The sequence below is a fragment of the Orbicella faveolata genome, unplaced genomic scaffold (genome assembly GCF_042242905.1).
Source record: "Orbicella faveolata isolate gen_17 unplaced genomic scaffold, um_ofav_v1 contig_1, whole genome shotgun sequence".
Lineage (NCBI taxonomy): Eukaryota > Metazoa > Cnidaria > Anthozoa > Scleractinia > Merulinidae > Orbicella > Orbicella faveolata.
The window spans coordinates 316520-342597 of NW_028301536.1; the positions used below are offsets into that span (position 1 = coordinate 316520).

The 26078-nt window shown below is 39.5% G+C and overlaps 2 protein-coding genes across 2 annotated transcripts; one reads left to right on the forward strand and one right to left on the reverse strand.

Moving 5' to 3' along the window:
• Positions 1 to 12954: 12954 nt before the first annotated feature.
• Positions 12955 to 14257, reverse strand: LOC149117632 (adenosine receptor A3-like). Its single transcript, XM_089282006.1, has one exon. The coding sequence runs from the start codon at positions 14233 to 14235 to the stop codon at positions 13150 to 13152; it is 1086 nt and encodes a 361-aa protein (XP_089138132.1). The 5' UTR covers positions 14236 to 14257; the 3' UTR covers positions 12955 to 13149.
• A 5515-nt stretch (positions 14258 to 19772) lies between these two features.
• LOC110053770 (extracellular calcium-sensing receptor-like) lies at positions 19773 to 25230 on the forward strand. The gene is made up of 2 exons (XM_089283205.1): positions 19773 to 20175; positions 20380 to 25230. The coding sequence occupies exon 2, from the start codon at positions 20459 to 20461 to the stop codon at positions 23087 to 23089; it is 2631 nt and encodes an 876-aa protein (XP_089139331.1). The 5' UTR covers positions 19773 to 20175; positions 20380 to 20458; the 3' UTR covers positions 23090 to 25230.
• The last annotated feature ends 848 nt before the right edge of the window (positions 25231 to 26078 follow it).

Here is a 26078-nt window from a genome sequence, read left to right on the forward strand (position 1 = left end):
CCTAAAGCATAAATATGAAATGTGTCAGTGACATAATAAATTGATTTTTTTTCTGGCCGTGTGTTTACACGAGACACTTTCAAACGCAAATAGTAAGAAGAATAATACAGATATTAACAGTCAACTGGGGCGTCTAAAGTGTCTAGAATGCCAAAATTGGTCTGTAAAGTTTGCGACTCTCATTAAACACTGTGGTAATAAAAACATATTGACACTGCGAATAACTTGTGTCTCAGCTTGTAAGTATATATAATATGCATCGTCGTCAGCCTGAAATATCAGTTCAGGGTAACAATAGACAAGGTATATATGGCTAGCAATATCGCTTGCAAACTAACTAGGAATGACATTGCTCTCGAATTGAGAAAAAAATATGGACATTGATAAGGTTTTGCGACTGGCCATTAGCCTTGAATTAATTTATTATTTAAAACAATTTTCTGAAAAAAAAATATCAAATTTCGTGGGGATGTTTTAAAGGGCCGTGTAAACATCCTTAGATACAGCCAGTCTCGAGCATGCGTTAACGATTTGCAACCCCAATCAAAATGCGGTAGCCTTGTTAAGAAGCAGGAATAATTCAGAGGAACTTTCTGCCGCGGACTGAAAATGACGGTTGCTTTAAAGTTTTTAATGTGAAGGTGGGAACAGACCAATTTTTAAACAAACTGATTCTTTTATCACTATATTATCTTCACTGGCGACAAGCCTTTTAGGACTAAAGACATCGAAAATTATACGTCTAAAATTTTGTGGGAGTAATCAGACCATGGCGCACGTAATATGTCAACAACTTGTACGATACGCGTGGCTACTCTTAGGGTTTTAGCTCAATCTACTTGTGAGACCTGTGTTATGCGTATTTTCTGTTTTAAAAACTAAAAGAAATCATCAAACACGGCTCTTCTGCTTATATATCAATTTGTTCTGAGTCATGTCTTCCTCGTCAGGCGAATTTTGCTTTCTAATCTTTCTTGGTTTCTCGCCGGGCACGAAACTTGAGGAATTGATGTGAAAATTATAAGAAGAAGAAAGGAGAGAAAATTATAAGAAGAAAATTATAAGAAGCGATTGCCTATAGAAATAATTTATTTTCCAAAGCTTTTCATCTTACCCATCTTCCCCTCCCTCGCACATTCTTCTCTTAACCATCCATCTGTCATCGCCTGGATCAAGTGGCTGATAAAAGATGACCCATATAGGCCAATGAGAAGAGTTGATGACCTCGAAAACCTTTTACCAGGAAAAAGAAAACAGTGGCCACCCAGAGCAACGTGCATCAGCCACTAGGGGCATGAGCCTGTCTGAAAAGGCAACGTTTTGCAAAAGCATTTCTTTTAAAATGGTGGGAAAAGTCAATCTGCATGGATGATATTGAGCGCTGATTCTTTAATGACAAACAGTTTATCTCAGATCTCCTTTGCCAGTTGTAAATACCCGGAACAAATTGCCCAGAAACCAGTGGCGTTACGATCAAGTCGGAATGAATAGGGACGTCGATCTGTATACAGCAGAAACATTTTATCCGCTGGGAAAGACACCGCTTTAGTCGTGTTATTGAGATAAAACGTTTTGTAGAAGCCCTGGAGTCTTCCAAATGTTTCAAATTTCATTAGCAAGTTCAGCGTATTATGAAATATTTATACAGTCAATTGTGAGATTTGCAAGATTTCTATGTGGAAACGTAATGATACGTGTCATTAGTGCACAGGCAAGGAGCTAAATTTTAGGAGCAGAACGATCACAAGGTTGCGTTTTTAGTACTCTTCAGGTGTAACAGGGATATTATATATTATTAAAAAATGATTATGATGATGATGATGATGGTTATGATTATGATTACTTTTTTATCAGGTTCGCCTCATAGAACCGGCGCCTGTTATATATGGTAAGTACCTAATTCAATACTTACAGCTACTACACTATACGAGCTCTCGGGTACTTGAACTCTCGGGTACTTAAGATGGGAAGGTTTTTGCGTGTTTTGGGGCATTTGTTGTACAAGTAAAAAGCGCAAGCCAACCCACGGGCCGAAAGCCAAGGGTGGCAGTCTAATGCTTTTCACTTTAGGCGTATAACACCTTTGACAGCTGTAAGACATATTCAACAATAACTTTGCACTACCTTTGACACGAAACAAGGCAGCAACTCCTTTAACGAAAGACAAAGTCGGTCTTTAATATCTTAAACTATAATATGCAAGGGCGACTCATAGGCCAAGGCGATATTTCTCGTCCATAGAAGCTCTAACACATTGACCTATGGGAAAAACGTACTTCTTTTAATATATAAACAATTATTATTGTTGTGGTTTTGTTTATACTTTCAGCAGCGGTCGTTACCTCTTTATTGAATTCGCTACGGTGACTCAACACGGTGACAGGATGAAACAGGACTAACGTCCCCATAGATATCAACCCCATCATTACCCAACCAGCCCATGAAAAGTTGTGCCACACCACCAGGGTCTACGCCCCCTACTCTTTACGAACAGCAGTGTGGGTTCTTCTATTTAGCGCAAGGTTTAGAACAGTGAAAGAGCTTTGAGATGGGCCCTACGGTTTTTTGTCCTTATCCTAGAAGACTGGGATGTCTAACCATTTGTAGATGTCACAACAAAGGTAGCACATTCTTCTCAGTTATTTTAAGACCATAATAGTGTTGGTTCGGCCGGGATGTGAACCCACGACCTCCTGCTCGGCAGACCGCCGCTTAACCAATTGAGTTAACCGGGCGGCGTTCAACATAAACACCAATACTGTTGGTCATGCTTTTAAAGTTCACAGGCATTGATTTTGAAACCACTTTCTGCTCTTCCACTGAACTATAAAGCATCTTGCCTTTTTAGGGATGGAAAATTATCGTTGCCACGTGTTCAAATGAGGGTGATGCAGAGTCCGTTTTCGAGGACGCAGTATTTGAAACAGGAAAAAATACGTGCCATACGAATGCTATTATAAAGGTACTGAAGCTGGTACTTTGTCGTATATATAGTGTGTTATACACAACTGGATATGCCCCATCGTAAGCTAAAGACAAGTAGAGCAATTAGCAGTTAATTAATATGGCAGTACCTTCTGTTCAGGATAGTGCGGAGTGGTGTTTTAAGCACCAAAGGCTGGTATTATATCGTAAGATGCGGCGAGTACCAGCACAGGCACAGCCAGATTAATCGATAATTACAATTGCGACTCAATAATTAGATATATTATATACAGTATATATCTAGGCACCCAGTGCACAAATCAATATTTTGCCATAAAGAACGATACTAATAATAGGTATATTTAACAATTAGTTAACTAAAGCTAAGTATGATGTGAAAAATTGTGCATATCGATGTGATCTTCTGATAATTCTTCACATCATACGAAAGCCGAATTCAATAATTGAATCTCACTCATATCATTTTTCCTTTCTCTCGCGCATCCTCGCGCGTTTACCGATGTGCCACACTCGCGTTTTTGGTCTCGGAATAAGTAGAATTCTAACGAATTGGTCAGTAAGCGGGTTAGAGACTCTAACCAAATGACATTTTTCTTTCTTTTGGCGCTTTTTCGAGCGCCTACCGATGTCCCACACTCGCGTTTTCGGTCTAGGAATCCTAAACTATGCTTACTGGGTTTTGAAAGATGCCATTTTTGGCCCTCGGTCAAATTACTACACATTAGTTTGCTAACTAGAATTCTAAGGAATTGGTCAGTAAGCGGGTTAGAGATTCTAGCCAATGACCTTTTTCTTTCTTTTGGCGCTTTTTCGAGCGCTTACCGATGTGCCACACTTGCGTTTTCGGTCTTGGAATCCTAAACTATGCTTACTGGGTTTTGAAAGATGCCATTTTTGGCCCTCGGTCAAATTATTACACATGTGTTTCGTAAATAGAATTCTAACGAATTGGTCAGCAAGCGGGTTACACATTCTAGCCAATGACATTTTTCTTTCCTTTCGCGCTTTTTCGACCGCTTACCGATGTGCCACACTCGCGTTTTCGGTTTTGCAATCCTAAACTATGCTTACTGGGTTTTAAAAGATGCCTTTTTAAACTCGTGGATACGCGAAGCGTAGAAACGTGTTTGTTGCGGGGACTCCGATATGCAAATGTGTCACTCACTCACTCACTCACTCACTCACTCAGGTGTAGACACTGCTCGTAATTAGTCGGCCCGAACGAGAGCGCCCGAGTCCGACGCCATGTTGGAATAGTAACCGCGCCCGACGCCACACTGGAATAGTAACCAAGCCCGACGCCATATTGGCATAGTAACCGTGCAGTCAGTGCGAGCCTACTACTCAATGCGTGCATCGTGCCAGCCCGAATATTGATGATTTTGTAGCTTTTACACGACCATTAATATTAGGTGTTTCGCTAAATTGAAGTGGAGTCGACTTCGAATGTTCGAATTAGTACTATGGCCAACTTGACGGCTGAATTCAGGAGCGTTTGAGTCGTCCAGGCGTTCAAAATGACCAGGAGATGTGCATTTGTTTGCTGGAAAGTGACCTGAAAAGCTAATGTGGTAAGCTTTGATGAGAATGTGTCTTATTCCTCGACCTTAATGAGCTTATATGAGCGAAACGAAACAACTTTTAATGAACGAAACAGCTATTGAATACAAGACAAACATCGGCACCATTGTATAATATTGTAATTTCATTTTTATAATTTAGTAACATCTAAAGCTGAGGCCAGCCGAAATATTGTTTTAACTCTACGACGTCGTGTCAACCTTGCAGTAGTGACGTATTATCGTTTTTCTTTTCAAGTTTGGCTGATTGAATCTGCTGTGAGATCCAACGTTCAATCAAGCAAGACCTTCGTTCACCGCTTTGCAGTTTAAACTCTTAAGTTTTTCATGTTGAGTTGTCCATGTTCGACTGGCATCGAGTTTAGTTTAGACTAAAGTTGTGTTCTCTATACTTGTCTTGTTTATTTTAGTACATTGATCTGAACTCTAAGTGGGATGTGAAATGTACAAAAACTTGGAAAGAAACTCCCAAATACTCTGATAAGCTTAAATGATTTTTACCCTGTCTTTTGTTTACACTTTTGCTTCCTGATTGAAAAGATAACAAAGGGAAAGAAACCCCCTGTGAGCTTGTCCCCAATTATTAGTCAATACTAAATACATTGACACTTCAATGAAGCTGTTATTATTATTGTTGGAACACATATTTATGGTCGACAGATTTGTCGGATCAACACTGAAAATGCTTGCAAAAGAGTCTACTTATTTTGATGTATTTTAAGTGCAATATATATATAAAGACAAGCGCTCCCATATTGGAAAAGAAGTGCTGTCTCATAAGAAACCTTATCTATACAACCTTGAATGAAATGCAATGAAAAACGTTTGTGACCTCGTACGACTTGAATACATGCAAATTTTTCCAGCCGGCAGATCAACATCAAGATCTTGGTGTGAGGGAAGGGGGGGAGCGGGGGAGAGTACACTATGATTTGTTGGGCAGGAGTGTCCTCTGTGACCCAAGAACCCTTAGTCTTTACCACTCCATGTTTTGCTGCAATTTTGTCACCCTAGCTATTCTGGACGTATATCTTTGTGATATGTGTGCCAAAAAAAGCCAACGAAAAAAGCCTACACTTTGTGAGTTAAGTGCGACCTTGCATGGTACAAACCCGGCTTGTTTTAACAGCATTTAATAATACACCAGTAATTGCAAGTTCACCAATATGTTTCATTTCTAGATTACCTAATCCACGAGTTTGGCCATAGGTCTCCTTTGATTTTCCCCTCGGTCAAATTACTACACATGTGTTTCTTAACTAGAATTCTAACGAATTCGTCAGTAAGCGGGTTAGAGATTCTAGCCAATGACATTTATCTTTCCTTTGGCGCTTTTACGAGCGCTTACCGATGTGCCACACTCGCATTTTCGGTCTTGGAATCCTAAACTATGCTTACTGGGTTTTGAAAGATGCCATTTTTGGCCCTCGGTCAAATTACTACACATGTGTTTCCTAACTAGAATTCTAACGAATTGGTCAGTAGACGGGTTAGAGATTCCAGCCAATAACATTTTTCTTTCTTTTGGCGCTTTTTCGAGCTTTTACCGATGTGCCACACTCGCGTTTTTGGTCTTGGAATCCTAAACTATGCTTACTGGGTTTTTAAAGATGCCATTTTTAGCCCTCGGTCAAATTACTACACATGTGTTTTTTTAAGTAGAATTCTAACGAATTGGTCAGTAGGCGCGTTAGAGATTCTAGCCAATGACATTTTTCTTTCCTCTCGCGCTTTTTCGCCCGCTTGCCGATGTGCGACACTCGCGTTTTCGGTCTTGGAATCCTAAACTATGCTTACTGGGTTTTTAAAGATGCCATTTTTGGCCCTCGGTCAAATTACTACACATGTGTTTCGTAAGTAGAATTCTAACGAATTGGTCAGTAAGCGGGTTAGAGATTCTAGCCAATGACCTTTTTCTTTCTTTTGGCGCTTTTTCGAGCGCTTACCGATGTGCCACACTCGCGTTTTCGATCTTTGAATCCTAAACTATGCTTACTGGGTTTGGAAAGATGCCATTTTTGGCCCTAGCTCATATAACTACACATGTGTTTTCTAAGTAGAGTTCTAACGAATCGGTCAGTAAGCGGGTTAGAGATTCTAGCCAATGATATTCTTCTTTCTTTTGGCGCTTTTTCGAGCGCTTACCGATGTGCCACACTCGCGTTTTCGGTCTTGGAATTCTAAACTATACTTACTGGCTTTTGAAAGATGTCATTACTACACATGTGTTTCTTAGGTAGAATTCTAGCAAATTGGTCAGTAAGCGGGTTAGAGAGTCTAGTAAATTACATTTTTCTTTCTCTTGGTGCGTCTTCGCGTCTTTAAGGATGTGCCACACTTGCGTTTTGGATCTTGCCATCCTAAGCTGTGGTTAATGGGTAAAAAAAGATGTCAGTTTTGGCCCGTTATCAAATCTCCACATCCTTCTTTCACGCGTGGTATTTTATCGACTTGGAAGGTCTTTGTGTTGGAGAGTCTCGCCAATGTCATTTTTATTTCTTTTTACGCACTTTTACGTGTTTAGCGATGTACCTTAATGGCGATATTGGAGGTTTAAGTATCCCAATCTAGCTTAATGAGCCTTTGAAAGATACTAGTTTTGATTTTCCATTAAGTCTCCAAAACTGTGTTTTACCCGTAGAATTCTAATAAATTCGACATTGCGTTATGTGGAGATTCTTGCCCTCGTCATTCTTTTCTTCTTGCCCGTCTTTGCGCGCTTAGTAATGTGTCGCAGTCGCGGTTTCGGTCTCGGAATCCTAAACTATTCTTAATAGGACTTTTAAACATGGTAGTTATGGGCCTCATTCAAATTTTTAAACGTCCGTTTTTTGGTTGGAATCATTTCGAATTAGACAGTGCGTTGATTGGAGATTTTCCTACGAATCGTTATTCTTTCTTTTCGTGCGTCTTCGCGGGTTTAGCGATAAGCCACACTCGAGTTTACGCCTTTGGAATCCTAAACAATGCTTATTGGGTTTTTCAAAGGTGCCACTTTTGGCCCTTATTCAAATCTTTACACTTCCTTTCCTCGGGTAGCATTCTATCAAATAAAACAATACGTTGATTAAAGATTCTACTACAAGTAATTTTTCTTTATTTTCGTGCGTCTTCGTGGGTTTTACGATGTGCCACACTCGCCATTTCGGTCTAGTAATCCTAAACTATGTCTAATGGATATTTGAAAGATGCCAGTGATGGTCCTTGGTCAAATCACCACTCGTGTGTTACACTAGTAGAATTCTAACGAATTGCACAGTCCGTGTGTTGGAGATTCTAGCCGTTGCATTTTTTTTTCTTTTGGCGCTTTTTCGTTCAGTAATGTGCTACATTTCCGTTTTCGGTCTTTGAAATGGCTTTGAAATATGCCAGTTTTGGCCCTCCGTCAAATCTCTACACCTGTGTTTCACGCGTGGCATTCTCTCCTTCGCGGCCTCGCATGCTTCGCGGCTTCGGAATCCTGAAGACGTGTACAAAAGGATTTCCCATTTTCTTATTTACAGCCGGAATTTCTTTTTCTCGCCCTATTTTTTAAATTTTCTCTTCCCAGGATCCTGCTACTGGGCTTTAAGCTTTATTGAAATGTGCCAATTCTGGCCCTCCTTCGAATCTCGACCCGTTAATTACAAGCGTGGAGATTTTATTGTCTACAGTGCGTTTTTTAAATGTTCTCCGTTATGTCATATTTCCCTCTTTTCGCGCATCTTTGCACCTGTAGGCATTTTACACAGTCGCGTTTTCGGTCCCGCAGTCCTAAACTATGTTTAATGGATTTTTGAAAGATGACAGTTTTGGCCCACCGTTAAATCTCCACACGCGTGTTTCACACGTGGAATTCTAACGCATTGGACAGTGCTTAGGTTGGAAATTCGCGCTCATGTTATTTTTCTTTTTTCTCGCACGTGCGCGTTTAACGATCTGCCACACTTGCGCTTTTGGTCTCGGGTTCCTTGAGACGTGCACGAAAAGATGTCTCAGTTTTGCCCTTGTCATTTTTTCTTCTTCTTGTGTATCTTTGGGCTTTTAGCAATAAGCCACAGTCGCGTTTTGGGTTACGGAATCCTAAAGTATGTTTATTAGTTTTTGAGAGATGCCAATTTGGCCCTCCGTGAAATCTCCACACGTTTGTTCCATGCGTAGAATTCTATCAAGTTGGACAGTGCGTGGGTTAAAGATTCTTGCCCATGTCATTTTTTTTCTCGCGCATTCCTCGCGCGTTTAGCAGTGTGCCACACTAGCGTTTTCGATCTTGGGGTCCTTGTGATGGTTGCGACAGATTTCTTTTTTTCTGAGATTTTGCAGTCCTAGCGGCGTTTAAGGCGTCGTTTAATCTGATTTACGGGAGGAAGTTCTTTCACTCGCTTCTTTTTAAATTTTTGGCTGTTTTTCTCTTTCAAAGAATCCTCTAATGCGCTTAAAGCTTTTTGAAAAATGCCAGTTTTGGTCCTTCTTTAGATCTCTACGCGTGAAAAACTTGAAAATTTCTCGAAAAGGACAGTGCGAGGGTTGGAGATTCTCGCCCATCTCATTTTTTTTTGCTCGCGCAACCTTGCACGTTTAACGATGAGCCACACTTGCGTTTTTGGTCTCGGGATCCTTGAGACGTGCACGAAAAGATTTCTCATTTTCCAAGATTTTGCGTTCCTTGCCGCGTTTAAGGCGTAGTTTAACCTCATTTACAGGAGGAGGTTCACCTCCCTTGATGCTCCGTTTGTTGCGTCATTTGCCAACCAAGCCATTTTCTCTTTTGTTTTTTTTTTTTTAATTTATTTTTGGGTTGTTCCCAAGCTTCAAACCCTCCATATATATATATATATCTTCAAGTGACTCTGACATCCTAATCAAGCCCCATAAAAACGTCTCTGAACAACTTGATAGTGACTCCGGAAATAGCCATCTCGGTGAAGATATATTTTTTATCGTTTTTATTTTTTAACGGACTAAATCGATCGACTAACTTTTACGCGAGAAGGTGGAGACGAGAAAGGAAACGTTTAATGAGGAAGACCTGAATGAAGGTAAAAACAAAAAAAGCAGTCATGAAAATGTACTCACAAACCTTTTTCCTCTGGTATGGGAATTGTTACTCGTAGGATAAAAGAAATGTAATTACATTTTGTAATCGTGAAAATCTGGGTTTCATGAACTAAGTTCTCAACGAGCTAATGCCATTTAAACCAAACGGTTTTAAATCTTAATAATTAAAGGACGTTTCGACATCCTCGGGTGTCATTGTGAAGCAAATATGTAGGTTAGTTCTTGCATTGTAAATAGTTTTCTTGTCACTTAACGTATTTTGCCACTTTATGGGCATAACTGTAGATCTATTTATAGTGTAAGAACTAACCTACACATTTACTTGACAATGACATCCCAAGATATCGAAATGTCGTTTATTTATATCGCTAATTTTTGTGTTAAAAATCTTCCCTCCCGCCTAACTTGTTCGGTTTTAAATCTTGCACCAAATTAACTAAAACTCCTTTAATTTTATCAAATAAAAACTAGAGCGTTTCTATTTTTCTGTCACTTCTAATTAAATTTAAAACGTTTAAAAACGAAAACCGAAGGACTGAGAAACGTTGCAAACGAAACGTTTTTATTATTTTTTTTACAGACAAGAGCAAAATGAAATTTTTCTCGACAAGTATTTACACTGAATGAAGGAAACCAGAGCGATATCCTTCTTGATGTTAATGGCATTAAAATTGCTTATGCAGCTGATCTCTGACATAAACGTCATCTACGAGACAATTAAAACAATGAAGGTAATGTAAATAAAAACGAAAAACTAGCAAAATGTTTGTTTTTACATAAAGCCCAACGATAGGCGTGAGGAACAGTTTATTATAAATGAAAAAGGCTCGTTTTCGAACGAATATTTTGTTCTTCTCCAGTTATCACATTCTGCAAGTTCAAAGGCTGATTTGTAAAGACTTTGCTCAAAGAGCCAGGAACTGCCATAATTCCAGGTTCGTAGGAGAACTAGTTTCCGAAAAGTGAGTATTAATTACATGGTTTTTATTCTCAAATCAAAAAGAAAAAAGTGACCGTTTAGGTAAACTTGGTAAAATTAATAAGCGCTGTATTTTAATATCAGTAGTGCAAGCTACAGAAGATAAGGTCGATATACCAGAAAATAGTTCCCGCTCAGAATAAAAACAAAACCCGTATTGAGCGATGTGAGAATTTTAGAGACTCTGTATCGAGGCTATAAATATACGTCTGAAACTGCCTCAGCCGACGTTACTAGAATCAGGAGCAATATAGAATAAATAAATCAGAATAAAATGGAAACACTCATTTTATGGACAGAGTCCAACAGAGTCGCATGAAACAGATCACCTGGACTCAGTAAAGTAAGTTGCCTGTATTAATGATACAAGAAAAGTTCAATCATATAATCCTAAATAAATGGTGAATGTTCTTTTTCTTGCCCACTGTATATAGAAAATTTATCACCTCGATAAATAAATTTATGCTGCTTGATTCCCTCAGACTAATCCCAGTTCCCGGCCGAGGGGTTTTCCGGTAATCCAGGACTTTTAATTCACTCGTATTTAAACAAGGGAAGCGCTGGCAGAGGCCTCTTTTGCTTCAAGCGCTCGACGAGAGAACAAGCCTCTCAGTTTCAGCTACGCTGAAGTCGCTCGTCCGCCCCGGACCAACAAACCAACATTTCTTTGTGAAGTCTTAACAATACCCTGCAAACCAAGCTCAGCCAATACTGTGCCCGCCTTACATCAAAGATATATCCAGCTTAACGGATCAGATAGCGTAAGTACGTTTACAAACAGCTTCAATCTGTCATCTGCATATGCACAGATATTATTGCACTGCATCTACGCAAGCTTAGGTTGCTGTAGGATTCATCTACTTCCACCCTGCGCGATATGCAGTCCAGCGTTGGAAGTTAGCTCTCGGCCGCTCACCTATGCGAGTGTTAAAAGCATCGGGCGAGTATAAATCTTGGATCATTCACCCGTTTGCCGAGGACGATCATTTTTGAGAAATTATTCAAGCTTAAATATTGATGACACTCCTTTTTTTCGATTTTGGAACTAAACGTAAACTTGCCAGCGCCTTTTTATCTTTCGCGATGCCCAAATAATTTGGGAATAATACACAACTTAGTGTTTCATATAATAGACAAAATGAAATGCGACTTCCTCGCAGTGATAACTTACAACACAGTACATGTGTATGAAGTGATACTGTTGGTCTGAAGTTGAACTGACAATAATTAGTGCATGATATCTTAAGATCGTGCCGACAACTTGTTTACTCCAGTGTCTCGATTCCTGGGATAAATGCGAATTCAGCAGTGCCAGCTGTTCGTTTAACCATTTTCAGTCAAAACTACGGAAATGTGAAAATATTTTCAAAGATTGTCAAACGTTTATGATGAAAACGAGGATAAAAGAGTAAAATTGGTCCGCGATCACATAAATAGAACAACAAAGCTCGACACGAATCGAATTGGCACACTGGGCGTCCCAGATACTAAAAAAACGTATGGTTTGTGAATCATTGGGTAAATTCTTTTTTGGGGGGGAGGGGAGGGATCTTTCTAGGCATAGTTGGTAGAGTCCCTTCTAGAGTCCCCTCTACCAACTATGTTCTGGGTGAGTGAAAATTACACTGAGCGAATTCATTTTGAGGGTCACTCACCCGAATGGCTAGTGCTGTAGAAATTTAATCCCCAACACTACAGTTCTGTGGGATTTACTAACTGTTTCAGTTTTCTTTGCTGCACTGGAGAGTGGGAATTGCTGCATGTCATATAAACTTTATCAAATTTGTAGGCTAGCTTATATCCCCACCAAAATTCAAACCTTAGTTTGCCACATGTTGCTTTAAATTATCTCTTATGTTTACACTCCAATATTCAATTTCTACAATTCAACATTGCTCATTCACAATTTTATTTGCGTCTTCTGAGTTCAATGGTTCCTTAAATTTGTTTCATTTTTTAGATGGCAGCAGTCTAGCCCGTGCTCGTATTCATCCGTGTTTCACGATCTCATTGGCTTTCGCTTTCATATGAAATTCCTTTTTTTCTCTTTTTTTTTTTTGGTCACGCAAAACGTGTTCTTTTTCATAAAATAAAAGCCTTGCAGTAGGAGGCATTTTGGACGGCTCGCAAATGACATAACTTGGAGTGCGAACATTATCTGTATGTTTGTTTTGTTTTGTTTGCTTATGGTATCAAATTCAAGGCAAATTCTTGTACAAATATTTTTTTAAAATCTGCGCCAGTTTATTTTCCTGTATTAGCCATGTACGTCGTAATACATTCGATCACGTGTGACATTTGGGGAGATTATGTTTTGTTTGGTGTTAGCGACCACTAGAATATTATGGTACTTTACAATTAAGAGACGAGGAGCTTGCGCGTCCCAAAGGGGGGACTACCAGATGAAAAAATTCATTCACTCAAGTTGAAAAATGATCACAAGCAATTATTTCTATTGTTTTTAAAATCTTTGAAAGTACCACTTAGTGTTTTGTTAGGAGATTGTAATCTTTTAAAGGTTAACACGAGATGTTCTGGTACATTGTAAAAGTAATCCCCTTCACTTTGCTATGGAAGTTTCCAAGGGGTCTTATAGCTCTTATATAGTCAAGGATTGTTTAGGATAACGAACGCTCTCAGTTGAATCCCATCCCCGGGTGGGTTAGGATTCATAGTATCACCTTTACCACAAAATGGCTTCTTTAAGAAGATGCGGAAATCCTTCATCTGTACCACGTATATGATAAAATTAAGGGCGCCGTTTGAATAAAGCAGCCCACCGCTAAGACACCTTGTTATGAAATCTGTTTTAAAATCAAGAGAAGGCTTAGCTAACATTACATAGGTTGCATAATAAAGTAACGCGGAATATGGAATGATGAAAGCAAACGTCATAGCGATAAGAAGATACGTCCCACGGAGTTTAGTAGCTATTAAGTTGGCCCTGATGGCGTTGTTCTTCTGAATATCTATACTTCTTTTTTGTCTTGACCATAAGGTCTTCGCAACGGAGATATTAATATAACTTAAAATAATACCAGGTATAAGATGCTGTACTGAGGCATAACATACGGTTATTATTCTGAAAGTTAAATATCTGTTATCATATTTACAAACTATTGTAAAATGTGTATTGTTAAGATCGTATCTTATTCCATTGAACGTTGCAGTTGGTCCTGAAACCACAACAAAACCTGCAAACCATGCAGTAAAAACTAGCTTGCGAACAGTAGAGACTCTGAACGTGCGGGGCGCGGCACGAGTGGCTAAATACCTCTCCACGCTTATTACCATTAAATTATTCATTGTTATAGAAGGGAACAGTATGCCGAGAAATCGAACAATTTTACATGCCCAGCCATACTGAAACACATCGACCATAATCTGAATACAAACTAAAGGAAGTGCAATTATATTAGTAAGTATATCTGAAAGAGCTAAGCTCTTAATGTAAAAGTTGAAATTTCGTACAAATGGCGTGGACTGGATATGCGACACGCCGTTTTTCTTTAATGATATAAAGCAATAAATTAGAATGTTGCCTACAAATCCTATTGCTCCTACAGACGCAAAAACTAAGACAAGAGCGAGTTTAGTGGCGAAGCCTGATGGTGTGAAGACGTAGACTTGACTTGTTACTTCTGTGGCGTTAAGGAGAGCAGACTGTTTATTGACAGAGAAGTTGGACATCATCTGCGATCCTTCCTAGTTGACCGTCTAAGGAGATAAACTATACCTGCTATAAAAAGCAACAAAACAGCCTGAGCACCGCAACAACATCAATAACAAACCAACCAGTAGAACGGCATAACTAGTAAATAGTTACACTGCAAAAATAACACGGAAGTAAACTTAATTAGTGATGAAGCCCTATCATCTGCTGTCTATGCTCACTTTAACCCAGTTTCGCTTTGTACTGATTGAATATTCAAAGATATACATTAAAATTATAAGTGCTAGTTTTGACAAACTTAAGAATGTGTCCGTGAGAGAACCAGGCAGTTGGTGATGATACAGCTCAAATCATCGAGTTTGCTCAAACCTGGCACAAAAGTAGGGTTTGGTGAGTGAATTAGTAAAAGTAGTATAAGAAAGGCCTTGTGCTTTGCGCTTTGAGTCTGATCTACTTGTAGAGCGTGATCCAGTACATGTCATTTTCACATGGCCTTTCTTGTTGTAGAAATACTAGACAAATGACAGCTAGTTAAATATGCATAAATAGGAGTCAAATGGCTATTTTTGCGGCGAGTACCCCCAACTTGGAGGCAATAAAATATTTTGACCTACATTTGCCATAATCATTCACTCACCAAACGCAACATTTGTGCCAAGTTTGTACGAAATCGGTGATTTGAGCTGTATCACCTGCCCGGTTCTGCCTTGTTTTCTCATAGGCTTTATCCTTCAAGTGCTGATATTTCCGAAAAGTACCCAATAAAATCCTACCGATGCCTATTTTTTGACCTTGTTTAGACCATGCAGATTATCGAAAGCTCATAGGAACGTCCAAACCAACATTCTATTCGACGACGGGGCACGCATTTTAACATTTCATCTGAGAAATGGGAAGAAAGATTTTGGGATAATAGACAGCACGTCAGGCCTTTCGTATTTTGGGAGTGTTGTTCTGTTTGCACTTTTTCCAGACCATTTGGCCACACAAAAACTACCAATCACAATCAAGAATTCTCGATCCGCCGAACGAGTATATAATACCAAAAAAATATGCCAGGTGCAGAGTGTTACCGAGCATTGGTCTCTACCACTCCATGTTATCGGCAACTGATGAGATCCAGAAGGATCGAAACCGCGGTCTTGCCTGATCTACAAGGCTACGAGCCTCCTAACAAAAGAGGGACTATTAACAGTCTCCAGAAAACCTGACAACATCGCAACTAAAAGCAATGACAACCACAACGTGGAGCTGGATGAACAATCATAGGAAGAACTCCTAAATTCAGAGCTTTTGCCTGAACAAAACCACACAATATCATAAGCAACACGCAAAACGGTCCACAGACTTGCGCGTGAACACCTACTTTTGCAGTTCCAGAACGAACAAACTGGAAGGACAAAAAGCTCGATGAAATTGATGCAAGAAGCATAAGAACGTCTCTTTAAGACAGACTCATAGCTTTCAACAAGGAAAGCTACAGCTATCTCTGGCGAAGCCGGACAAAGATAAATATGACACCCGTTATAACAAGCAGCATAACTTGCAACAGTCAATCAAACAGCCGGGCCCGGCGTAATAAAAGAAAATGCAAGTAACCAACATGCTCACGGAATATTTCAAACTTTGTCCCTCCAGAGCTAATATTTAGAGAGCTTAAAACATATCTTGCAATCAAATGAGCCAAAAAAAAAAAAAAAAAAAATAGCACGTGGCCAAAAACAGAGGTGTCAAACTCAACAAATTACACGCGGATAACAGCGGAAACCACGCAGACTTATGACCTCTGACGGCTCTACTCTGGTGAAATGTCCTCCTAAAAACAGGATTATTGCTTAGCGAAATATTCAAAGATCCCCCTATCGTACAATACAAAAGGGGCAGATCCTCAAAGATATACTAGTTCGAGCAAAACTCTCAAAGGGGCTATTACACGTGGATAGGAGTTGTGTAGGCCTGTCAACCCATTGTTATCACTGTCAAATTTCATTACAACAAGAGTAAATGCTGCTAGGAAAAGTCTAGTTCAACGAAGTAAAAATTCGTTTCTCCGACCGGCCCAGGCTAGGTCATCTCGTCTTATTCTTTTAGACACGCTCTGTAGCACTTTTCTCACTATACCAACTTATCATGAATACCTGATGTTCTCAAACGAACAGTGATGTTCAACACGCTTTTTGTCGGGTTTAGCATACAATATACTCAGTAGAAATCAATAGCGTTTTAAAGATTTTCTCGGGATAATCCGTTTATTGCTGTATATTTATTGCGTTTGTCAGTAACACACAGCGAACTAATCGAAATGTTTCGAGACCCAGTCGCCAGAAAGGATTGAAACATTGTGGCCTACTGCAATGTTCAAACTTTTAGCTCATTGTAATTAACATTCGAATCAAATTTGAGTCAAACTGATTGGTGATTTGTGCAATAGCATTCTCTAGCTGCTACTCTGGCGGACACGGCTAATGACTCTAACTTAGGCCTTTTCATAAGTATCACGTAAAATCGGTTAAATATCTTTCCGAAAATTCTCCAAAAAAAATGCTAAATATCACAAAACAATTTCTTAAAATCTCAAAAAACCCTCAAAATATTTCTTATCTTTGTTTCCTGAAAATGAGTAGAGGAAGACAATTCGAAGATTCAGGCGCCCTGATGTTACCAGGTTGTGCCACTTCCAAGCAATATATGAATACCAAAGAAAAACTCTTTCATTTAGGACAACCTTTGTTCACTTAAGTAATAACGATAAAATAAGATTTTTTCATGTTCGATCTCAGCAAAAAATCGACTCTTTCTGTATATGCATTTGCGATTCTCTTAAAAAATGCCAATCCAAAGCTCTTAACAGCAACGCTTGTTTTATTTCCATTGCAAATATATAGCAGAGTTTCAAGAGAAAATTATAGTAATATTAAGCCAGATGGATTGTTTTCGTCGTGAAAATATCATCGATTAAACTAACGTAAGTTTATTCCTAGGAAGAGCAACAAATGAGTGTTTCTACCTTGGTATCGAAGAACTGTGTTTTCTACCACCGAATTGTTACGTTGTTCCCGTTGAATAGTGCATGCAAACCTGAAAACTGTATCAGTTTGATAAATTTTACTGAGAATGATTGCAAAGGCAATATTTGCTTTATTCAATGTCTCAGCAAAACGGTTTAAGTTTTAAATTTTCAATATCAAAAATATCGCGGGGCGCTAAAGAATATTCTCACCACGAGCATGATTATTCTCAAGCACGGAATTTACCTTCTTTTCCTGTCGTGAAGTAGTTATGACGGGAACGCTTGTTACCCAGGCTGGATAACCTCATTGTTTGTTCCGTTCTCAGCATCATGTTGTCCAGTTTCCGATGGGTAGCATTTCGCACAATTTCCTAGCTAGCAGTTTTTTTTTCCCGAACCGGGGGCGAAATTCCTTTTCAAGTGAAAAGGAGCTAAATACATCAATTGGCGAAAAGGTACGCTGATGCTTCATTAATATTGTCGTGGTCGAAGACTGGGCTCACTTTACGGGTAACTAACTTAGGAACTTTGCAGAAAATGAAATTGTACGACGGCCCCGAGGGTAAAGATGTCACTTTTTCGGCATCATACACTGTATTAAAGAATAAAAGTGATACCTCGTAATACAGTAATATAGGATAAAGGAAATTGAAACTGAAGTTGTCGGATGCTGGGCAACATACTGTGCAGTCATTGAAACAAGATATCGACCCCATTCAATAATTCGTGGAGAAAACTTTCATTAAGAAGATTTCATTAAGGAGATTAATTTATTTACAATTGATAAACAACGGGAGGAATGTTTCAATGTCTTACACTTCCTTGTTTGAATATGTCAACATTTTAACCATGGATGCTCCACGTGATGTAAAGAGAAATGGAATATAGAAAACGTCTTCATTATGTCCATAAGTGTCTGATCACATATCATGGACTGCAGGCTACCGTAGAATTCCGAAAGTAACGGCCCCCGAAAGTAGCAACCCCTTTTGCCTGCTAAATCCGAAAGTAACGGGGGCCGTTAGTTTCGGAATTCTACGGTATCAAAATTTATTATTATATGTTATATAAAATATGCAATATGTTATATTCAACACCTGTTGAAAAGACATTCCACTCTGTTTTTAGTGATTAAAAATTCTTAACTTATATATTAAACACGAGAGACCGTATTTTACCACACATCCAAACACCGAGAAGAGAATTGAAGATATGATGCGCAGCGGAGTGCTTTTGATGAACTTTGAGATGCTTGGAAATTTGATCAAACACGTGTGTGGTCCTAAGTGTTTGATAAATCCTCGAAATCAAGACTAAAACAAAGTAGGAGATGGAGAATTAAAATCTTTAAAATGTATGCTATGATCGATGTAAATCTTTGCTTAAACTTGATGAATTATTAATGAGTTTGAGAAGCATGTCATCTTGACTCGAAATTGTTTTCGCTACCTTTCGAACGATCTAGTTCATTCTTACTCAGTTTGATCCTCCTCTCGGTACTCGCGATCGACGATGCGTGAGAGAATTAACCGTCGCAAGACACCAATAGAGAAAGAAATTTATCAAAGAGAAGCCGGGATTTGCTAAAAAAAAATTATAAACATCAATAAATTGTTCAGAGATCCACAAAACTGGAAGAGGAAGACTTACTAAAAGGTAATAACTCGATTCTAGCTTGTCAGTTTACGCAATGAGATTCTTACGCCAAGAAATAATGCAGCTTTTATATGTTTAGAAATCCTTTAACCCGTCCTTTATGATTTGTTTTTGTTTGGCCGTCAAAAAAGGTAAAGCAATACTTTCTCTCGAAAGGTGCTTGACGAAATCTTTTTGAAATGCGATCTATTCAACATTTCCCATTTCAAACTCGGCATTTTGAGTTTCCTCACTTAATTCACGTCCATCAAGACGAAATCTCCAAGCTGAATTCTAAATCCTTTTCAACGGTCTTTTTTTTAATCAGAGTGGACTAAGCAAAGAGTATATTGGCTTCTCAGCTAGTTCTTATTTGCATGTTCTAGATACATGATGTTTTCCCTTTAAAATTTTTACTTAGGTTAAAGAGAATAGGACTGAAGAGGATTTTAAGAAAACCCTTCAGAACCTCTCTACTATTCTATATCTCTGATAAATTTAGCATAAGATATTATGTGGCCGGTCACTTTGCCATGCCATTTGGTTGAAATTGTGTCAGAAATGGAATTGAAGGTTTTTCAGTTGTACTCGTAGAATCTTGGAAAATTGAGATAAAGTAAACACTTTAGAATTCGTAGACTAACAAAGAATGCATTTACATAACAAAACACCCGCGGAGTTTAATTTTTGTCCTCTACGAACCTAAAGGTGGTAGGATGAGCTTTTAATACATAAAATGACGAAGAAAGTCACCAGGTACTCTCATTTAGGACACGGGATATAACATGGAGACACTAAACAAGAAAATAATCTTAAAAGGACGATTGTTCTCTAGGTTTTGTGTACCTTCCCACTTGTCTTAAAATTAAAAATGTAATTTTTCCCTATAGGTGTCATCTGCATGTAGGCAACAATCTTAAAAGAGATCTCTATCTATTGAGGTGTCCCATGTTGGTTATAATTAAACTTTTACTCATTTCTGTACTATCGCAAAGCTTTCGCCGCGTGAGAGATCAAGCTCATCTTTGCCTGAGAATAACTTCAAGAAACACTGTCAACATTTCGTTCAATTTTAGCTAATGAGCGGTGACAGTTGTTTTTCAGCTTGGCTTTTGTTTATACAAGTACCTTAAACACCTGCACGACAGCAAACTGAATTTATATCACACCAAATTTGTTTCCAGTCATTTTCTCTTAATCCATTCAACAGAAATTCAAGACAACGGAACGTTCAAAGCAAGTCTTTTGTAATATGCCGCAAAAAATGTACGTCTTAGAACTCGGTTTACTGTCCAAGTAGAGCAGAATCCCGCTGGTAGGTATATTCATCATTTTTTTAAAAGATATCTGATTTATTGCGGTTGTCTTTCTGGCAAAGTTTATAAATGATACCACCGAAGTGACAAATCATAATGCTCCCTAACAGACAAGTATTTTACGCCACGAAAACCAAATAAATTTCAATAGGGAAGTTCTCTTAGTTTGCTATTCTGTTTATATGTTTTAATTCCTCGTATAGGATTAATATGGTGAAATAATTCCACTGCCCGAAGTTAGATGTACCTGGTGACTTAGGCGGTCTCTGCAAGCACAAAGAAATGTTCCGAATTTATCTATTGCTGTTGTCGTCATCCCTTCACTTTGAATCAATTTCAAGTAACCCAAAACGATTCTATAAACCAGGAAATGTGACGCTGGGTGTTATACTTCCACTTCATGTAAAGAACTCGGAGGATAACTGTGGTGAGTTCTACGCTTTTGGACTGGGCTATATCGAAGCTATAACTTTTGCTATCGAGCGAATTAACAACAACCCCAACCTGCTTCCAAACGTCACACTGGGATTTGACATTAGAGACTATTGTGATACACCTGTCCTGGCCATGAAAACGGCCAACGATTTAGTGAAGAGCAATTACCTTAACGAGCTCTTTGAAAGGCAAAAAGATGGTGGCACGTCGAAACGGGACTTTATATTACTCGTTCGGAATTTAACAGCGCCCATCTCTGCAGTGATTGGCACGGAAGACTCAAGCAGCAGTACTCTGGTATCCAGTCTGCTACAAGTGGCTGGTATTCCAACAATAAGCCCGTTCGCTACCAGCGAGGAACTAAGTTCACCATACTTTAATGCATTCTTCCGCACGATACCACCAGATGGGGAGCAGGCGAAGGCCATGGTGGACATTATAGAGCACTATCGATGGACCTACATTGCAGCCGTGGTCATCGATCATTCGTACGGTCGTTACGGTTTACGAGCGCTGGAGCGTGAAGCGTACGACCGCAAAACGTTTTGCATCGCGTTTTCGGAGTATTTCACGCGCTCCGGCTACAAAGGAAAAATAAAAACGATCGTGACAAAGCTAAAAGCGGCCGAAAATATTAAAGTGGTTGTTCTCTGGAGCAACTACGAACCCGCCAAACGATTTCTGAGAGAAGCAACTGCACAAGGTTTGAAAGGACGTACATTCCTCATCAGTGAAGCCATTGCCGTTATAAGTCCTGAAGTTCTGGAAGAAAATTCTGCAATTCTCAAGGGAGCGTTAGGAATAAGGCCACATCTATTCATTGACAAGCCATTTGAGGAACATCTCAAAGGAATCACAGTCAAGGACACCAGAGCAAGCGCTAATCCTTGGTGGGAAGAGTTCTGGGAGGAACACCTTAATTGCTCATGGCATCCTAGATCACGAGACGCGTGCAATGGCGGGGCAAAAGTAGACGAACGCGCCTTTTCCAAAATACATAATGCTTTCATTCCTTATCTAACCGATGCTACATTCGCTCTCGCGAACGCAATCGATTCCATGATTAAATGTAAAGAGCCTAGAGGTCTGTTAGAGGATGGAAAATGTCCAGACATAAATTCCATCACCAAACCCGAGGACACACTGCTGTACCTCAGAAATGTCAGATTTCATGGAGTCACAGGGAAGATACAATTTACCAAACATGGCGATCCACTCAGTTCATCTTACGACATTGTGAACTTTCAAAGACAGGGCCAACACTATGCAACTGTCAAGGTGGGAACTTGGACCGGAGGGACAACCCATAAACTTACAATCGACAGTGAACTGATCAAATGGAGCGATCGCTCACTGGGCACTGAATGCCCAGTGTCAACCTGCAGCTACAGCTGTCCACCCGGAACTAAGCAGACTGTAACTGTGTCTTGCTGTTGGGAGTGCATCAAATGTCCAGTCGGTAGCATTAGCACGCAGTACAGCTCGCCAAACTGCTCTCAATGCCCTGAGCAGCATATGTCTGACAAAGATGGCACTGCATGCCTGCCTCTACCAGTCATCAACATTCAATGGACAGACACTACTGCTGTGGTATATATAGTACTAACAGCAGTCGGCTTATTTGGGACAAGCGTGACTTTCGCTATTTTCTTCAAGAATCAAAACACTCCGATAGTCAAGGCTTCCAATCGCGAACTGAGCTTCCTCTTGTTGTTTACAATCGCGTTGTGTTTCGTGTTGACTTTGCTCCACTTGATCCAGCCCACGACAATTCTATGCTGCATTGTGTATCCCTGGAGGTATTTCATTAACACGGCGTGCGTGTCGATCCTGTTTCTAAAGACAAACCGTCTGGTCCGAGCATTTCAAACTGATATCATCCCCAACTGGTTCAAGAGATACGTCGTGGACCGAAGGCGTCAATTTCTAGTTGTCCTTCTGCTGAATATTGTTGAAGTCATCCTCTCGGCATTATGGCTCGCGCTGGATCCTCCCTGCGTGCACCACGAGATTCGCCCACAGACGCATCTGTTCCACACCTGCTTGCCATTTACAACCACTGTGGGAAAAATTCTTAGAACAGTCATGTTCTCATACTTCATATTCCTCTCCTTATTATCAGCTATCTACGCCTTCAAAGCAAGACGACTGCCCGAGAATTTCAACGAAGCAAGATACATCGGGCTGGCGATGTATGTTTTGCTCATCTCCTGGGTGTCATTTTACCCAGTGGATTCGTCCTTAGAGGGGTTTTACACCACCATAGTGGCATGCGCCACAGCCCTGGTCACCGCTTATGGACTGCTCTTGTGTATTTTCGCTCCAAAACTCTTTGTCATCATCTTTCATCCGGAGCAGAATACAAACGAGTTTATGAAAGCTGAAATCGGACATTTTTCATCAAACATCTCCGCGACACCAAAGATTCACATGAGGGTCCGCCCTGTCACTGGCATTGAAAATGACTGTAGTATTTGACTTGTATACATTTTCAACTGAAATACAGAAATGCAAATGAGTTAATGATGTACAATCAAGGCCACTCTTAGTAGAATGAGACACTTGGTTACAAAATGAGATACAGTGGAAGACTGATAAGAGAAAAGTGTCAAGTACTTGTTTGACAAAGGAGATCAAGATTGTGGGAGAATTGAATTGACGTGAAAAATTAGTAAGCTATTTCTTGTTCTTATGAGCTTTCATTTGACACCTTTGATGAGACCATCGCTAGTAGACATGGCATTATCATCAATTCAGAATGAAACTGATGCAATTAGCCTAAGAGCATCAAGCCACTCAACTCAACTGGGTCAATTCTGACGTTACATTACATTTTGGCAGCGCTCATGAGAGTTTAAAAATTACAAAGTGAAACAAATTGGACCTATTATATGAGGCATTGTTTACTACCACCTAAGTGACTTCAGATAACATAATAGGCCCTTTGCAGCTAAGCCATCACGTGACCTATTTTTCATAAAATTATGGGCTACAACTTAAAGAATGCCAGAAATGGAAAGAGCGCATCGAAAATATCAAAATGGCCAAGTTTGAGGCCGCCATCATTAAAGAAGGAGATTTTATGACGCTCCAAAGTTTTAAAAGAATAAGAAGATTTGTATGGAAAAAGTTGTTGGAGAGCAAGGCCTTGCTCTCCAGCAACATTTTCCATACAAATCCTCTAAATTTTCTGAAAATTCAAACAGTCATATAAACTTACTCTTTAATTCCACGGGCCTCAAACTTGGCCATTTTGGTATTTTCGATGCGCTCTTTCCATTTCTGGCATTCTTTAAGTTAAAGCCCATAATATAGAAATTTTATAGGAAAAATCTGGTCACGTGACCCCAGCTGCAAAGGGCCTATTCACGCATAACTAGAGAATATTTTTAACTGCCAATCATATTAATCAATAAGGGAAAGTATGTTATACAAGTGCAGTATAGACAAATGAAACAACCTACTTAGAAATTACCCCAAAACCACAGTTAGCCAATCAGAACCCTTGTCTACGTCATAACGTTTTCCTGCGATGTCAAGTCACTGTCCTGATTAGGATATTATTATTTTTCACCAAATTTGGCTGAATACTCAGTTGTACCTCTTTGGCACACCTCGGCAGCTTATTTGAACTCGTAATGAGTATCTTCGCTCGTCCCGCAAAATACGATCCATGACTTGTCCAGACTCGCCTGATATCAAAATGGTATAAAATCAGTCACGAATGTAATTCAAGCTCACACAGTGGAGTACAAAAAATGTCTCAAATGAGGAAGAAAAAAACCCGGAAAACCCCTCCCACTATGAATGTTAACGTAAAGACATTCCGGTTTGAAACACAGGCCCCGACTTCCGGTATAAGCTTCCCCCGCTCCAGCCTTTTCACAGAATATTACGTTCTAATCTAATTGGCCTTATACCCGAGAATAATTATATATTGCACAGCTAGACGTTCAAACAATATGCGTACCGACAACGTATTTTCGATCAGAGCCTTCAAGTAGGTTAATGTCAGCTCCTTTTGTTGTGTATTGAGCCCCGGGTTAGTATGGCATCATGAATACTGCTTGGGTGCAGTGGGAAACTGGTAAAACAGGCTACTTGAACTCTGGATTGCATATAAGATAGTGTATAGGAGTTACCTGCTAGTAACTATAAGTCTGTTGTGATTGTAGGTTATATAAACAAAGTTACAATATCGATACAAAAACGAAACTAGCTACTGATGACAAATGACGACAAGATTAACCAGAATAGGTCTGATGCATGATTTAGTCACATGCTCAAATTTCGTCACCAAGCCTCGTTTATGCGAAATTTTCTCAAACCTCTGGCACCTTCGTGCTGTTTTCACATCTTTGCTCCTTTGGGAATTTTTCCATGATAAAATTTACAACTTGCATATTCTTAGAGAGTTTGGTGATGAAATCTGCTTGTCTAATGTCATTATACATGAGGGCTAATAATATAAGATATAAAAGGTTAACAGTATGGTAGGTGAATTAACGTTATACAGTGAAGATCAATCATTAACACGTTTGCTGTCCTGTTAGAGCTATTTCTAAACTAGTGCGATAAATAATGTTAAAAATGTACAAAATATAATTGTACTTGTGTCTTGATCTTTTCCTTTGACCTACTTCAGTTCCAGTATGTTCTGTTGCTGGGGATTTTGAAATATTCCGGAGATCCACGAGTCCATCACCTAGAGCGTGCAACTCCCATACTATGTCACGCGAAATAGGTCAGTTCCGGTCTACGTGAACGCGCATCGGAAAGAAAAAATGCGAGTTTTTCATTTTAATCTTCCGGTGAAATGATGACGTCAGTTAAAAATTAAGTCCGTGCTTGTGATTGGTCACTGAGGTTCCTCCGGGGGTCTGAACTCGCGGTAAATTCAAACTGAAAATATATCGGTCTGTGAAAAGGCCGTGACGGGAATATGGGGCAGTTGCACTCTCCTAGTGATGGGCTCTTAAGAGGTCTTTATATTTAACAGCAAAAATCAGAGAGAATTTTGAAAACATTAAGAGAAAAATTAAATTTCAAACGGGAGTCTTCGCATTGGCCTTTTAGGCGGCCATAAAACTTAGGTGAGCGTGCAAAGTTTGGTCGAGTGAGTCAATCTCGTTCCTAAGATCCACGCGTTTTCGGTCAGCGGGGTCCCTACGCCCTACGCTCTGACCAGGATTTTCTGGTTACAGTTAATCTGTGTGCATGCCTTTAAGTTCAATAACGGTTTCTGACATGCGTAGAGAAAGCTCTACCACTCCCTGCTCCCTGCTCCTATATAGCCATATTTACTGCGGACACATAGCTCTTTTCCATTAAGTTTGTCTGAGTCACAGGGGATGTTTAATTTGGCTCAAATTTGTCAAAATTCCAAACAAAAATTTGAAAGCCAGCTTACCGTAATTATCAACCCGTGCATCCCTTCTCTGATAAAGCAGGCTGTTTCAGCCAATCA

Coding starts and splice junctions, on each gene's coding strand:
- LOC149117632 (XM_089282006.1), bottom strand. CDS start 14,235: ATGATGTCCAACTTCTCTGTCAATAAACAGTCTGCTCTCCTTAACGCC.
- LOC110053770 (XM_089283205.1), top strand. CDS start 20,459: ATGTTCCGAATTTATCTATTGCTGTTGTCGTCATCCCTTCACTTTGAA.